This window comes from Carassius gibelio, chromosome B13 (assembly GCF_023724105.1).
Source record: "Carassius gibelio isolate Cgi1373 ecotype wild population from Czech Republic chromosome B13, carGib1.2-hapl.c, whole genome shotgun sequence".
NCBI lineage: Eukaryota > Metazoa > Chordata > Actinopteri > Cypriniformes > Cyprinidae > Carassius > Carassius gibelio.
In genome coordinates this window covers 13,039,455-13,056,657 of record NC_068408.1, presented here as the reverse complement: position 1 = coordinate 13,056,657, position 17,203 = coordinate 13,039,455, and the positions used below count along the sequence as shown (strand labels likewise).

Sequence of the window (17,203 nt, the reverse complement as noted above, 5' to 3'; positions counted from 1 at the left end):
TTAATATTTGCATGACATATTGCATTGTGTTGGCATTTACAGTTGAAGGAAATGTCCATAAACTTTACAGATAATTTTCTGGCAGAAAATTGCTGGTATTTTTTCTGCACTTTTACTTACAGTATAGCTTTTTCACTGGCAGGCTAACGTTTTCTTTTCTAATCAGACAGATGAAGATGTGGAAATGGCTTTCCAGTTTGTTATCCAACACTCAGAAGAAGAGTATCCGGCGTTCATAAAATGTAAACAATGACTATAATTTCAGTATTATTAAAAGCATTCCCAGGGGTCTGTGAGAGAAGGACAGAAGGTGTAAAGAAAGAAAAAAGGTCGAAGCCATGAGAGGGTCAGTCTTATCCTCCAAGGTTACACATCAAACTCCTGCAGGTCCAGTGATGGGCTAATTATCAAGCTAATTAACATCTGCTAATGATCAGTAAAGGCCCTGATGCCTGAGCCACTCTGTCTCTCTGTCCAGCATCTCTCTAGCTCTCAGCTTATTTCACCTTCAGATCAAACAATAACTACTCATTCAGCCAAATCTGAATAAATCAACTTCAAATTAATCACCTATATATATATATTAAATTATATCATATATATATATACACCTATATATATATACACCTATATATATATAATTTATTCTCAGAACAGTGCCTGAATATTCCATTGCAATATAATGGCTTTTCAAACACATTAACATAAAGTTAACATCAATATACTGTATATCAACTAGACAATACAGCTGGCACAGTCTACACAATATTTAACTTAAACATCTCAGAAGATTTTTTTTTCAAACAGAAATAACGCTTAATTTTTTATATAAAAAAATAAAATTAAATGAGCAATATTAACACTATTAAAAACTTTTCTAAAATGTGTTTTAGAAAAATCTAAATTTCTAAATTCATATTTCACTTTCTTTAGTGGATTATGCAAAAAAAAAAGTAATTCTACCGTCTGTGTGCATGTGTGCTTTATGTGTGGGCATGTGTTATCCAATATAAGCGTGTCCTGGATTACACTAAAGCACTCGTCCCTCTTCACCCTTTCAATGCAAGATTAAGAGAATGTAATAGACACTTTTTTCAATTATCTCCTCAAAAGATGTTTTTGTGCGTGTGTGTGTGTGTACTGTAAAGCTGTCAATGCTTTTGTGATAAAAAATAAAAAAAATGACACCCAGTCTCAGCTCTTGTGGAACAGTACCTGAATGTCCAGACAAAAGATGTTTGTTGTAAACAAATCTAGAACGCCAGAAGACTCATCATGAAAATCTATGGCTCTTCTTCACCCAGCGGCACAATCTGCCCATCATAGCTCACTGAAACAAAACTCTTGAACTCAGGCTCTCAATACCTCTCCGCTGATAAATTACTCTCAGTCGAAAATACGATTCTACGCCTGTTTGTGTGGTTTCTGTGTAAACCACAAACTACTGAACAAGCTCAACAGAAGTGGATCTGGTGGATCGCAAGAAAAACATATGTCACAGGTCTGTTCTTCTGGAGTAAAAACAGCACTAAAAGCAAAAAATTTAATAAAATAAAATTTAAAAAAACCATAGTTAGGATAGTCTAAAAGTTTAGGGTCAGTATATATATATATATATTAAATATCTCTACTTGTTAACATCAAAGGTTTTTATCGAAATATTTTTTTTTTAAATACTTTAATAGCATTTTTGTATTCCAGGTTTGCTCCTGAGTTGGGAACCAACTGAAAACCTTTATTTTTTTTATTTATTTTTAAGTATCCTTTTGTTCACAAAAATGCTAAACAACTACTGAGTTTCTGGCTCTGTTTGACTAGCAGCCGAAGGCCTGTCATTCATCATCAAACTCCGCCTCTTCCTCCATCTTGTTAATATCAATTAATTTCCAAAGCTTGGTCAGATGCGGACAGGCAGGGTTGTCCGCCGCTGTCAGGTCCATGCAAACGGGGTGGATAAATGGAGTGCTTGAGGTCTGTGAGTGGAGGAAAAGGGAGAACGCAGTTCACGCTTCCACCTCCGACAGCTTGATGAATTAGGGCAGCAACAGGCAGAGCTAGACCCATAATTCAGCATGTTATAAATCCCGGATAAGGATGAAATACTGCCACAAAAGACATTACTGTCCATTCAATCTAATGAGCAAGTACATCAGTCCCTGGAGACGCTCACCCATCGGCCCTCTCTCAAAACACCCCTTCACCCGTCCCTCGTACAAGGACCATTCCTATTGTTAAATACTGGATCGATAGTGTAAATAATCTATTTCATCTCCCTGCTGATGTTACAAAACCAACTTTCGGTCTTTCATCACCGAGACATACATCTCATGCTTGACAAGCCATCTGCAGATCAATACGGTGATAAGTTTAGCTCTGCTCCCTCTCCAAACATCAGGCCTTCTCTGAATTAAGCAGATTGATGAGGTCTATGAATACACCGCCTCCCATGGTATCGCCAGATATTTGTGTGTGTGTGTGTGTGTGTCTGTGTGTGCATTTCATTGACATTAAACTTGTCTCTGTAGACCTGAACTCAAGTCCAAATCCCCACTGGATCTGTGTCTCGTATTTTAACTGAAGTCCTACATGAGGTCTAACCAAATCCTGTTAAAAAAATAAATAAATAAATTAAAAAAACCTAAAAACTAGTTAACTAGTTAGTTAACTAAACCTAAAAACATAAAAAATATATATTTACTTGAAATAAATGTTAAATTAAATTAATTTTTTTTTTTTTTTTTTTTTTTGGAAATAACTAAAACTGGAAATAAACTTAATAAAACTATATATTAAAATATGATTTTTAAAAATTACATTTATTTTAATTAATTTTTGATGATAAAAATAAATAAAATAAATGAAAATTTAAATTATAAAAATAAAAACATTAATTCAAAATAAAAAATAAATAAAGTTCCAAAAGGTATAGAATAATAATTTTTAGGTTCCACAGAGAACCTTTCTCTAAACAGTTCTTATAAAAACCATCTTTTTTTAGTGTAAAAATATATTAACAATATTATTTTTTTAATATCTAAAGAAACTTTTCCACTACAAAGAACTGTCTGTGCAATGAAAAGTTTCCATGGATGTTAAATGTTCTTCATGGAACCACTGATGTCAATAAAGAGCCTTAATATTTAAGAGTGATACTAAAATAACACTGGCCCTCATCAAAAAAACATTGGTCTAACATCCCTGTCGATAAAATATCCACAAACCAGATGCAAAGGAAGAGGAGAAAGACCAATATGAATCATTTCAGAGTGTCGCTTTGAAGAGGTGGGCAGTGGAATGACACATCGCTGGTGTTTTCCAGTATCACTGAAATTATGCTGTTAAAAACTACACAGCTCCAAAGCCCAGCCAGGCTGACCATATAGTTTAAAATGGATCTTTGGAAAAGAAAGAAAGAACAAGAGACCGAGTGGAGAGTGTACTGCCTAGGGAAACGAATCTGACTTTTAAAAAAAACAGCAGCACTCAGAAAGAAATGATTGGCTAAAGAAGAAAACACAGACATTACCAAGAGGCCTAATAATCATTGGGATAATACTCTCTGGATTGCATTTACAGAGATCCTTTTGCAGCACTGAAGTGTATGGCGCTGTTCTGATTAACAAATGCAGAGCGATGGGAGAAGACACAGTGCACGTTCATTTTAACAGTATAGCAGGACAAGCAGGACATGCATTCATCCAACACATTCTCTGGCCCTGATTAACTAGGATCACAAATAAAGGGTGCTATTTTGCTTGTGGAATCTAACATACTGCACTACATGCGTGCATTGTGGGTGATTTACGAACAAGAACTGTATACATAGGGTAGACATGTCCATATTTAAAGGAGCCTTCTGCATGTGGTAATTGTACTAAAAGTTACATGAAGTGCTCACTGCATACCAGGCACACAATCACACACACACACACACACACACACACACAGACAAACAATAAATTAGTTAATTAATTAAGTTATATAATATAATAATATACACAAAAAGTGGTCAACAGGCTCATAATTTGATTTTTTAAATCAAATATAAGGTAATTTTGTGAAATACAGTGTTAATTTTGACACAAAATTTTAATTTAGTTTTAGTCTTAGTCTTTTGACTATAATTCTTTTTAGTTTTAGTCAAGTTTTAGTCATCTGATTTGTTTTAATTTTAGTCTTATTTTAGTCGACTAAAATTGCTTGGTATTTTAGTCGACTAAAATTGCTTGGTATTTTAGTCGACTAAAATTGCTTGGTATTTTAGTCGACTAAAATAAGACTAAAATCAATAACAGATTTACTAGACAATTTTTTTACAGCTGGTATAGGAAACAAACTTAACCAAAATATATAAAACACAAATTCAACTTTATTTCAACACAACTGTGTCTTTATTTCGATTCAAAAGCTTTTATGCAGCAACAAACACTGTCATGATAATGTAAACAATAACTAGCTGCCAATTGACCATCAATAAAAGAAAAATAAAGTTAGGTCCAGGACCTTAAAGCTTACAGCTGAGCAGAACAAGGAGTGCATACATTTAAAGTAAATATTTAATAAGTTGGGTGGATAAAAAAGTAACAAGATTTTATAAGGTAGCCTTTTCATTTGTCTAGCAATATTGTATGTTTTAAATACTACAATATTGCTAGATTAGTATGTATAATGATAGGATGTGAACATTCACGTTTCACATGACTAATATAGAAATATTTGTGATATTGTCAACAAGTAGAACATTATAAAATATACTAAACATTAGTATTAATCAAATGTATGTATCATAATATTACGTATTAGTATTGTGCTCTCATCTAACTTGAGGAAGGGGCTAATTTACAGTACTTTTCAGTTCGTAATATTTAATGCTACAACATCTACGCACTGCAGTCTTCCAATTTTGCTTAGCTCAATAAACAAAAGAACATCGTTGTGAAATTACATTTGAGAAAATGTCCGGGTGGCTCGTCTGTAAATGTCTTTTCAAATTGGTTGTGTTGCCACGAATGAGCGCTCCGCGTGCTTTACACTTCGTTTTGTTTTGTTCGTCGTCAAACGTGAAGTGAGCTGTGGACATTTTGGCGCTCTTTTAGACATCACTTCTTCGAATGCCGACTTCCCGGGTGCTCATTTAAAAACTGAAAACCTTCGCTTCACGTCTCAATAAGTCAGGCTTGGATTGGTTCTCTTCTCTCATGCAGTCTCGCCTATTCTGTTTTGCCGATTCTTTTGTTCATTCCTCGCATCTCTCCCGTCTGCTGATTTGATTTTCGTCACAGTCTATTTTCGTCTCGTCCTTTATTCATTGACGATAATGTCAATCAATTTAGTCATAGTTTTAGTCTCCATCAGTGCCTTCTTTTTTAGTTTTCGTTTCGTTTTCGTCCGCAAAAACATATTCGTGACGAAAATAATGACGAAAATATTTAGTCAACGAAATTAACACTGGTGAAATATTATTACAATTACTTTGTAATACTTTTTAAATTTTATTTTATTTTTTGGGTGTGCATGGATGTATCACCCAAATTACATAATTATTCAGGGAAATCCACAAAAACATGTACTGTATACACATACACATTTTATAAATCTGGGTGTTATGCAGGTGGCATATATTGTATGAAAAATAAGCCATAAAGAAGCTCACATAACCTAAACATGACAAACAAGACAAAAAAACACTGAAGATGTACTGAAGCGCTTGTATATGTGAATGATGGGAGTGAGGGAAAAAACACTTTCAGATCAGCATTCACACTGCACAGTGACAAAAAGAGAATAGAAAATGCTAACCACTTTGTCCTCTTTCTTCTCCAGCGTCACAGAGAGAAACAGGATGGTGGGTGGGGGAGAAGAACAAGAGAGAGAAGTATGAAATGACAATCAGATATGAAAACAAAAACCATTTAGATGCCTACTGGAATAATAAACACAAAAACAGCTCTGGACTGGCATTAGCAGCATCAAAAGGTGTCAAAATACAAATTGCATTTTCCACTTGCAAAAGGAAAATGTCTTGGAATGATTTACATTATAATTTGGACAGCTCACAGTAGTGTAAATTTGCAGGTATGTTGCCACCCACAGGGCAAGCCTGAGAGGTGCAGGTTGCACTGATATTTACTTTAAGATTTCCCATGAATAATTCCCAGTGGAAATAAAGGTAGTGCATGGGTCACTGAAAACAAGAACATGACTTTTCCTACTGCTTCACTGTCCCATTTTACATTAACTGTTTTTCATAGGTATTTAATGCCATTTAATGAAGAATCCATACAGAGTCACACTGCAGGACACATCATTTTGGAGACGTGTCCATTGGAGGCTGGCATACATATCAACGAGCATGGAGGAAGAGGATTGGTTAACTTCAGATTTCATAGTAAAAACATCATGGTACAGCCAAGTGCCATGTTTCATTCAACTTACTGTATTTAATTAAATTTTAATTGCAGTTTGCACTTTTAAATGTGGCTAGTCTGTGTCTGGGAGTTTATTAAATTCCTTTAAAAAAATACTTTGGGCATTCGGAAACAAATGTAATTGTGCATGATTGTGCATTGGTAAAAATAAAGAAAAATCATTAATATTATTACAAATTAAAATTAATTTCATATTAGAATATACTTTAAAATGTAATATATTCCTGTGATGACAAAGCTGAATTTTCAGCAGCCATTACTCCAGTCTTCAGTGTCACACAATCCTTCAGAAATCAATCTTTTATTCTGGCTGGGTATGGATGAAACAATTCTTATTGTTATCAACATTAAAAACAATTGTGCTGCTTAATATTTTGTGAAAATCATGATACATTTGTTACTGTTTATTCTGCTAAAAAAACAAATGTAGTGGTATGAATTGTACAATGTGCACTGGGTGGGGCATTTGTGATTTTTGTAAAAGTTCCAATGAACTATTTCAAGTCTGTTCACTCTGGACCAGCTCAGGCTACTCTCATAGCAATGGACCCATTAAGTTTATTTAGCTACTGTTTCCAGTCTACCAGATTGAGTAGGTGTAGCTCTCTATGTTTGACCTACAGGCATCTAGCGACTCCATTATCAAGACTGCCACTCTCATTAATAGCACACGCCAAAGGGCTCCAAGAAACAACATGCGCTAATTTCAGTGAAACTACCCTCAGGGCAGCACCCATCCACTACCAAACGAAGACTTCACTTCCATTGCATCACATATGGGATTTCTTCTCAGACAGCCTTCTACACTCAACTTCTACAGCCCTATCTGAGCTTTCTCACATCTAAGCCAAAAGTAAACAAGTAAACAAGTGCCGAATGCAAGTAAAAATCAGCTTTGGGAGTTACATCAGGGGTTATATCTCAGTACAAAAGCAAAAATCAGATCCTAGCTGTCATAAATTGAATCATAATTTCAGTGGGAAATGTACTTAATAAAAATATGAATGTAATGAAATTCAAATTCTGGCTGATGCAGATAAATAAGCAGATAAAACATTTAAGCCAATAAGCAATAAATGGTAGATATATACAAATTATATTTTTTGTCTAAATAAATGAAAAATAAAACACAAAAAAAATATTTTAATGTTACTGTTTTTAAAATACTAAAAACATTTTAATGTTCCAACTAAATTTAGCTACAGTATCACAGCATTGTAATGCAAAATTACAAATATGATTAATTTTGGGATAACTGGGCCATAATTTCACTGAATTCACTCTGGATGTTAATTTTGACATTTGCTAAAGATTTAATTTAACAGTGTAATTCAATTATTAGCATTTTAAAGATTAACAAAGTGAGCATTTGAATGATGGCAGAGATAATTTAAATGTAAAATAGGGGAAATGAGCATGTACAATTAAATATCCAGTTTCGACAGGCATAGACAGTAGTTACATTACAAATGGCCTGGCTTCATTGTATAGCTATAAAAATGTACATATTTACTTCCAATGTACAGATGGATACATCTGTAACTAAATCAGTGTGTTATTAATTACATGTCCCCTTATCTCCACCTCCCTGACCTCCCTCCCTACTCTACTGCCTCTGTCGGTGACTCCCTACACTGCACACATTAGGACTGAACACTAATTAGAGCTCTGGACTCAGTGGAAGGAATACAAAGCGGAGGTAAATATCACACTCCAGGAGGTGGGCCACTCTTTCAGGTGCTTCTCTTTGCATGGTACGGCTGCCCCTGTGGAGACTCAGCGCCGACTCGGGCATCCTAGCATGGGTGTGCGGCAACCCCCCGGTGACCAGCAGCGTCATCTCCTCTGACTAATGCCCAATTAACCTTTCTATCATCTACCCAGGGCACTTCTCTCCCTTTCCCTGCTTAAATGTGTGCAGATACAGGTCAAGGAATCATAAAAAGTGGTCTGGCCATTCACACGATGTAGGTGGTACTCACATTATTGGAACGCAGAGAGACCCTTCCCCCACAGCGGGCACAGAACTTAGTCTGGCAGTAGGAGCACAGGTTTCCGCAGCCATTAGCAAACTTGGTCTTGTGGCAGATGCCACAGGTGGGGGCGTCATCCTTGTGTTGGCCCTGCTGCCTCTGTTGGGGGGGCTCCGGCCCAATCCGCCTCACCTGCTCCTTGTAGTTGGCAAACTGCTGGTGCAAACTGAAAAGGTAGAGGGGAAAGAGAAAGAGAAAGAGGACATTAAAAAAATTTGGTTCAAATTCAGTAGTCACCAATGAAACATTTTAACTAATAGCTTCCCAATCTTATGAGTAAATTTAACATCAATTCCCTCAATTTGAACAGGTTACAAGTAAATGTAACATTTAGGGCTGGGCAATATGGCCTAAAAATAAAATCTCAGATTTAATTTTTTTTAATTCGATTTCCGATTTTTTTCCGATTTTCCCCCCTACTTAAGGAAAGCAATAAGTACAAACAGCAGACAACTTAAAGCACATTTTGCTTTTATTTGATCAAAAATAGGGCTGCTCCGATCACGATCGGGCGATCGTTAATGCGCATCTCGTCAGTAAAGCCGGTTTTCTAATCAGCGGTAAATTCCCTCAGGTGCGTGATTTCACATCGAGTAGCTGTTACTACACAGAGCCGTTTGTTAACTGAGAAGATGCGCAAATAAACGCTGAGAATGAAGTGGATTTGCACATCTTCTCAGTTATGGCTCCTTGTAGTAACAACTGCTCGAGGTGAAATCACGCACCTGAGGGAATTTACCGCTGATTAGAAAACCGGCTTTTCTGACGAGATGCGCATTAACGATCGGCCGATCGTGATCGGAGCAGCCCTAATCTAAAGCAAGACAAATGTAACCCCCATTTTCATATTCGGCTGGTGCTGTTGCTTTTGACTGCGATGGGCTTTAGGCAGCGTGGGGTCTCTTGCTCCACGTCTGTCGCAGCAAACCCATACCAGTTCTAAACAACAGATGATTTTATTCCTTTCTTGGGAACAAACTTCCAACTCTCGCCGGTAGCCATGTTGTCACTTGCTGTTTGGTGTGTGCTATGATGTTGTTGTTGTCGCTTGCCATACTGCCATGTGAAACTAACGCTACGGAAGCTCCAGGGACCCATAATTGCGCCATTACACAAAAACTCGATTTACTTATTTTTTAAATCGCCTGTAACAAAAAATTCGAATTAATTCATTCAATCGATTTTTCGCCCAGGCCTAGTAACATTTTAACCCAATAATCCATGAAAATAATAATTTGACTTTTTTGTGTGACATTTCAATTAAATAATCCCTTAAATTCCTCACCTTGTAAAATTTGTAACATTTTAACCCAATAATCCCTCAAATTAATAATTTAACTTTTTTACCTAATAACCCTCAATATTTAACAGCAAATAACTTTTTAACATAAAATCCCTACATTTTAATATTTTACAAGCAATTTTTATAAGCATATACCATTTCTATCTATCATTTACCAATAGATATGACATATAAGAAACATCTTGACTTGACCTGATACTCTAATTTAATTTTACCCCTTAAAATGACCCATATTTATTCAGATTAACTCTCAATATTATTTTTGTTTTCTAACAACTGACCAATTTTCACAGTAAATTCAATGGTTACCCTGTTTTCTCAAAAAACTAAAACAAATCATCTCACAGAACAGAACCAAAGAATATAGCCCTGACTGACCATGTACACATGACCAAATCTCAACTACAACTTTAAGGTATGTATTTACTTGGAAAATGTGTTGCTAATAAGCACTTATTCTGAAGCTATCGCAGTAACTGAATACAGTATCATGATGTTTCAGAGGACAGAGATATCAAAATCAGCTAAACAACTGTTTCACAAACTGCATGTAAATGGAAACTCCACGACCAAACCTCACATTTCATTCACTCTCTTTCACTCCAGCTCAATCTCAGTCTTTCTTTCAGTATATTGTTCTTTTCACCACATAGATGAAGAATGCTTTAAGACTACATGAACATCCTCCAATAGAGTTCCAAACAAACCAGTGACTTCTAAACAAAATCATGACACATACAACCCATTCCCAGCATTTTCCCCTGTCTAAACAGCACTGAGGTCTCAAGCATGAATCTATCCAGAGCTTTACTTACGCTAAAGGGGTCTTGCTCACTGACTCCTCCGCCATGACGAAATCATGTGACGTATATTAAAATAAGCAACCTACATACAGAGTTAAAAGAATATGCTACCTATGGAACGTGATGAATGCGCGACCATCCATGCAGAACGTGCCCCAGGGAAAGACAACCAGATGATCTGAACTCCTGTCCCAGTCCTAACCCCTGTCTACCTCCCCGTGCACCCCTACTGCTCTCCTGTTCCCCAACACCGTCACCGCAGTGAACATCCTCTGGGTCAAAGAGAAACGTAAAGAACAAGCTCCAGCACAGGAGTGACAAGACACTACAACTAAAAAATGAAATCGGTTGCTTTTAAACAGACTTAAGAGTTCAATACAATGCAATACAATACATTTAGGCTATTATAGTACATTTATTATAACTTGTTTTTGGTATAAAAAGGAGAAATTTACAATTACACAAAAAGTGCAAAAACAAAGAATTACAGATGTAAAAAAAACAATCTATAATTAAATTACAAATATGTGGGAAATATTTATAAAAATGTCACATTTTTTTCACCATCATTTAAGATTGTAATATTCTTAATAACTGAGAACTACAGAAAGTCAGATATATTTTTATTTATTTATTTGAATAATATTATATTTTATCCAGTTTAGCTGGATTATCATTTACGAAATGTTGTAAAATTTTGAAATATCCATCCATTCATCTTAAGGGCTATTTTTAATGGAATGATCAGTTACTAAAACACTAGACACAAATTATATACAAATAACAGGCTTTCAATAATATTACAGTACAAGCTCAGATAAGTTAGTGTTACATTTCACAAGAAATGTTTGAATTTATACTGAAAATTCACAAAGCAGACAGCACAGATACAGCATTGAGATCTCTTGTGAAACTCTAAAGCTAATATCTTAATTAATTCTTTGGATTGGAAAAACAAATGAATTATTACATTGATATTTTTGGGGGGTTAAGTGTGAATGGAAAAAGGCACATTGTAATTCCAAAAGGCTTGAAATAGGATCCCAATTGCAATCAAAAAAAGTAAAGCACGTTGAATTAAGCATGCACTGTTGTCATCTCAATATTAAAATGTAACATTCACCTTTCAACCTTTCAGAACACAATGACCTTTAGTGACAGTAGCGCCAATGAACAACAGCGCACAAAGTCAACGCTGAAATGAAATGCACTACAAAAACCTTTCAACATTTTATGAAAAACATGAGAAAGGCACTGTAAAAGAACATGTGAATGTGCTTTGTACTTTGAGCCGGAAACGATATTCAAGAAAGCAGCCCAGGCTTGCCATAATTGAGACAGCACATAAAACAAAGACCCAAAAGTGAAGCACAAGGTTATATGAAAGTGAACCACAGCTTTACTTTACTTGCAGAAACCCTCTTCCCCATCACAAATCATTTGCTTCTTTCTCTCTCCCTCTCTCCCTCTCATCCAGGAATAGATGTAAACCTTTTGTGAAATGCAAATCAGGCACAGAGTCTGCAAGAAACGGCCAGCAATTCACACAGGACTCCTGTATTAGCATAGAACTTGGTGTAATTAAGGTATGAGGAAGCTCTAATTAATGTGGTAAAGTGTGGGGACATGGAGGAGAGCCGGTGTGGAGATGCATGAGGTGGGATGCGATTTTACTCCGTTCGCCCCTGCTTCATGACAGGTGGTCTCAGTGGCTCCTGATGTCATCGGGCGAGCACATGGAAACGTCCATGATTAAACAGCTGTCAGCAGTCGCCCGTATAACGCACACCATGACAGGAGCCACAACTGTAACTCATTGGCTGTGCGCAGCGTTCCTGCGGAGGCTTTGGTCGGGTCTACACGCGGGCCCATTTATCATGTCCGCTAGGCCCCATGGCTCCCTAACATGGGCATAAATCCAGCCTATCTGTGCCAGGATGTTGTATGAAAGGACAGACAAGGGACAGAGATGTAGTGAAAGTACTGCTGAAGTTGAGTCAGTGTAAATTTAACATCATTCACAGTGAATGCCGGGACAAACGTGCGTTTATGAGGGAACAGAGCACGTTGGCAGCCTGTGATGGAGCAATAAATGCAGCTCACAGGCACTAGCAGCTCCATTCATCCTCTAACACAAGACAACAAATCTGAACACCACTCACAGGACATTTATGCTGTGTTCAACAGGAAAAACAGCTTGACGCAAAAATGCCAATAAAGAAGCAGGTATTTTATATACAGCGGTGGCCAAAATTACAAGAACATTATTATTTTCAGCAGCTAAAAAATTGTTTGCTAAAACGTGTCAGTGGGAAATATTAGTTTACATTTCCAAACATAAATTTTGCCATTAATTGTAATAGTCCAGGGAGAATGTGTTAGACATGTGCTAGACTGAGACAGACTCAGTCTAGAAGAACCGTGGCAACATCTTCAAGATACTTCAAGAAACCTTCCTGCAAAGCTATTACATGTTGTAAAATGAGGATACTATATCCTGTATATCCAAAAATAATGTAATAAATATAATTTCTTTATCAATAAACTTCTACTAACTAAATGAAATCAACATTTGATCTGACCATCCTTTGCATTAAAAGCAGCTTTTGCCCTAGGTGCAATGTCATTCCAGACAGACTGATGAAGCTGAGATCAGATCTCTGTGTGGAGCACCAGCTGTTGTCAGACTCCTTGTGCAAACAAAAATCTCACTGGATTATTACAATTAATGGCAAAATTAATGTTTGGAAATGTAAACTGGTATTTCCTACTGACACATTACAGCAAAAATAGAAATAGTGAAGATACTAGTGTTCTAATAATTTCGGCCACCACTGTATATATATACACTACTACTATTCAAAAATATGTAAAAAAAAAAAAAAAAAATGTTTATGTTTTAGCAAGAATTCTCTTATGCTCACCAAGGCATTTATTTGAAATAAATCAAATTTTGTAGGAAATAAAAAATAGTCATATTGAAAATATTATTAAAACTAGTATTAAATTATTTATTATTATTAAAATAACTTTTTTCTATATTAAAACATGAAAACAATTTAGAATTGTAAAATACATTTTTGAAAAAGCTGAATTTTTAGGAGCCATTATTGAAAACAGTTGTCCCACTTAATATTTTTGTGGAAACGGTATTACCTTTAATAAGACATCTTCAATGAATTACAGTATAAAAATCTTTATTTTAATGTGTCCTTGCTGAAAAAAAGTATGAATTTATTTTTTATAGATTTTTTTAACAATTCAATGTGAAAAAAACTTCCATTTCTTCTACAATGTAATTTGTATTTTACAGAAAAAGAAAGAAAGAAAAAAAACACAGATTTAAGATTGTATTGTTAATTAATGCCTTGCTTTAAATGAGTTCCGCTGGATAACCAGAGCACCATAACACTAAACATGTCTGGAGATCAATTTCTTATATATCTTATATTGATATAACTATATATATATATATATATATATATATATATATATATATATATATATATATATATATATATATACTGTATGAACACAAAAAAAATATATATATATATATTAAGAATTATAAAAAAAATATAAAATATTATACTTATAAAATTTTGTATAAAAGCTATTTTAAATATCTTTTTTTTATTAGATTACTGTTTGCCTATCAATAAACAGTGCATTATAGCAACATAAGAGCTCATGCATTTCTCCTGTATAGCATGGAAAAACATTCACTACTATCTATAACCTAAAGTGGAAAAACAGTATTCCTCCTCTTAACATTTTCTTGAATAACAAACAGGGCAGCACGTTATGCTGCCAGGCAAACTCACATACCTTAAGTACCTATGAGAAAGAAATAGTCTCATTACTCTTGATAAAAATGGGCTAAATTTAGCCTCTTAAATGAACGCAGCACTTTCACTCTATTGGTTCGATGAATTTAAAGGCCTCTTATGATATGGCAGCTGCTCATGTTTTGCATTAAACAGCTGTTTAACTGCATTTTCTAAAAGGCTTTCGCTTATAAATATAGCAAAGGGTGACTTCCACTTCTCACAAGGGGAACAAAGTCACTGAGGCCAAACTGGAATGATTTATCCCATCACCTGGAGATCAATGTTTGAAAGTGTGCGGAAATCCATCAAAGTACACTGTGTGAAAGCATCAGGAACATAGTGAGAAAATCACTCCCTTCCAATTTAGAAATTAAGCCTCCCCTCCAGATAGTAGCAGCTCAATGCATGATTGATTTCTGCAGACAGACACCTTAAAATAAATGGGGTTCAACTGAACCAAATTATTTGGGCTTTTAGTTTTGCTGTGCTTAATAACAAACAATGCTTCTGTTGGGCCCCGTGAGGGTTTAAAAAGTGGAAGATCCATTTAGAAAGTAGAATAAAACAAATGTTAGTCCATTTTTTAAATGTCAATAATTTATAAGGTTTTGTCATGTTTAGAGATGTACTAATACTGAAATTCTATAGGTGATACAATAATGCAATAATCCTTTAGTTTATATGGCTGACATTCGTTAAATGCCCAGTATAAAAATTTTATAACATTATATTATATACATTAAACTTTATATTTTGTACAGAATGAAAAAAATGGATATTCATTTAAAGCATTGCTGATTACTTTTATCAGCACTATTAAATTGTTAGTGTTTTTAAAGATCTAAATGTCTAATCTAAATGTAACAAATAAAGGGAAATAAGCATGTACAATTAATCAATATACCGTATATCAACAGCTAACAATAAATTACAAACTAATCTGAAAACCAGACTGCTATTTATATTATGTGCATCCAGGGCCTGATTAGGACTCATTTTCAGCCCTGGAGTTTCATGCCTTGGACCGGCCCACTTTTTATTTTGAGCAACTTGCATGACGTGTTGGGGGCGGGGCCAGGGAGTCAACAGATAATCACGTCATCATTATCTTGCAGGCTGCACTCTGTGAGAAAATATTAAATAAAAAATAGTGGGAAGGTGATAAAATAATAAATAAAAAGAGTGGGGCTGTGGTAAAAAAAAAATAATTCACCTAATTGATTGCCTTGTTGGTTAAACTAGAATGTTAGTTTTTAACAAAATGTATAATTTTGCATAAAAAATAAGATTCTTTTAAGCTAAAAATCATCATTTCTACAAATTGTTTTATAGCACTGACTTCCTCTTCACAGTTTGCTACCACTCTGTCTCATACTGCTTAAATATCCGGTTTTGACAATTTTCCAGACAACCCCGTGGATGCTCAAGGTCCGGCCTCAATGTGTCTGTTGGCTCCTGTTCTTCAGCACTGGCTCTAGTACAGTTTGCTATTATTTGTAGTCAGTCAGGCACTGAGGCTGAGGATGGGGGTTGCCATCCTCTGAGTGGCACCATATGGTACCATGAGCAATGCCATGGCTGAGTTCTGCCTCCACCGGAACTTCCCCACTGTGGAGAGTGTTGACAGCACTGCCCCCTGCTAACCCCACAGACCAGCCATGTGGCAAGGCTACGGTGCCGTATCCCTCCCACATCCCTCCTCTCACTCTCAGCACTTTCAATAGCATTGTGTCTCCTCCTTTTTTGTTTCACACACTTTCAGCTGTGCTTTCTGAAAATAACCAGATTTTAACTAGTTTTCTCTCTTAAGTGTTCCAGCGAAACACACACACAAGCATATATGAGCAAGACCTCTCCTGTTCTCGCTCACAGTCAGTTTTGAGTACTTGACTGTGCTGTTCTTGAACCTTTAACATCTCACTCTTTCATGTTTAGATTTATGCATCATGTTTCATTGTTTTCTCTTGAGGACAAAATTAGCCTATGGTGACTATGGGTTGATTTGAATAAAAAAGCTTACATTTTTCTTAGTGCCATATAAAGGTCACATTACAACTGTCTTGAAACTACTTGAAATTATTTGCTATTCTTCAAATATCTTTTATGTATAGATTTTATTGTTTTATTATATTGATTTTATCCTATTTCATTTTAGACCTAGACGTTCAATCTTAAAAACTGAAAATCTAAAACAAATGAAAAAAAATATTGTGGCAATATTTCAATGATGGACTGTGATCATCTAAACAAAAAATGACATTATTTATAAAAAAAATTTTTTTTAAATAAATAAATAATCAGTTCATAAAACTAATTTCCAACAAGGCCCTCAATGCTGCCATTATTTGGTTATCTTTGAGACACAAAAGTGTCAGTGAACACCATGCTTATGATAAAATGTGAATGATATATTTAATTTCCAAGCAAGCTGTAATTAGATTTTGCCACTTTATTTAAAAAAAAATAAATAAATGTAATTTCCAACACAGAACACTATTAAATACCATAATAAAAAATAAATAATAAAAAATAAACTAGTTTAATTGTGTCATTTTTTTTTTTTATCTTAATGAACTATTCTCCTGTCATGCATATTCTGCAGGGGACATTAATAGTGGGCAAATTAAATGTATTAATTATCTGTATCAAGTTTTATGGGTGTTTTGAGTTACTAATTGCATTGTGTGCATTAAGGTTAAAGGTAATGTCTGTAAATTTAACAGAAAATGCACTGGTAATTTCTGCCAAAACATTATACATTTCCCTTCATTTATTTTCTTGAAAAGTATTGAAGTATAGTCCTCCC

General features: G+C 35.1%; 1 protein-coding gene across 8 annotated transcripts in view; it reads right to left on the bottom strand.

Moving 5' to 3' along the window:
* LOC127970164 (regulating synaptic membrane exocytosis protein 1-like) overlaps positions 1 to 17,203 on the bottom strand; it is a 75,987-nt gene that overhangs the window by 35,686 nt on the left and 23,098 nt on the right. For 6 of the 8 annotated variants that reach the window (XM_052572456.1, XM_052572459.1, XM_052572460.1 and 3 more), the window contains exons 3-4: positions 8,411 to 8,627; positions 5,800 to 5,817 (exon numbers count right to left, since the gene is read on the bottom strand). In XM_052572456.1, the coding sequence (XP_052428416.1) occupies positions 5,800 to 5,817; positions 8,411 to 8,627 (235 nt within the window). The remainder of the gene's footprint in view (positions 1 to 5,799; positions 5,818 to 8,410; positions 8,628 to 17,203) is intronic. The other 2 variants (XM_052572457.1, XM_052572458.1) reach the window with 2 other exon arrangements.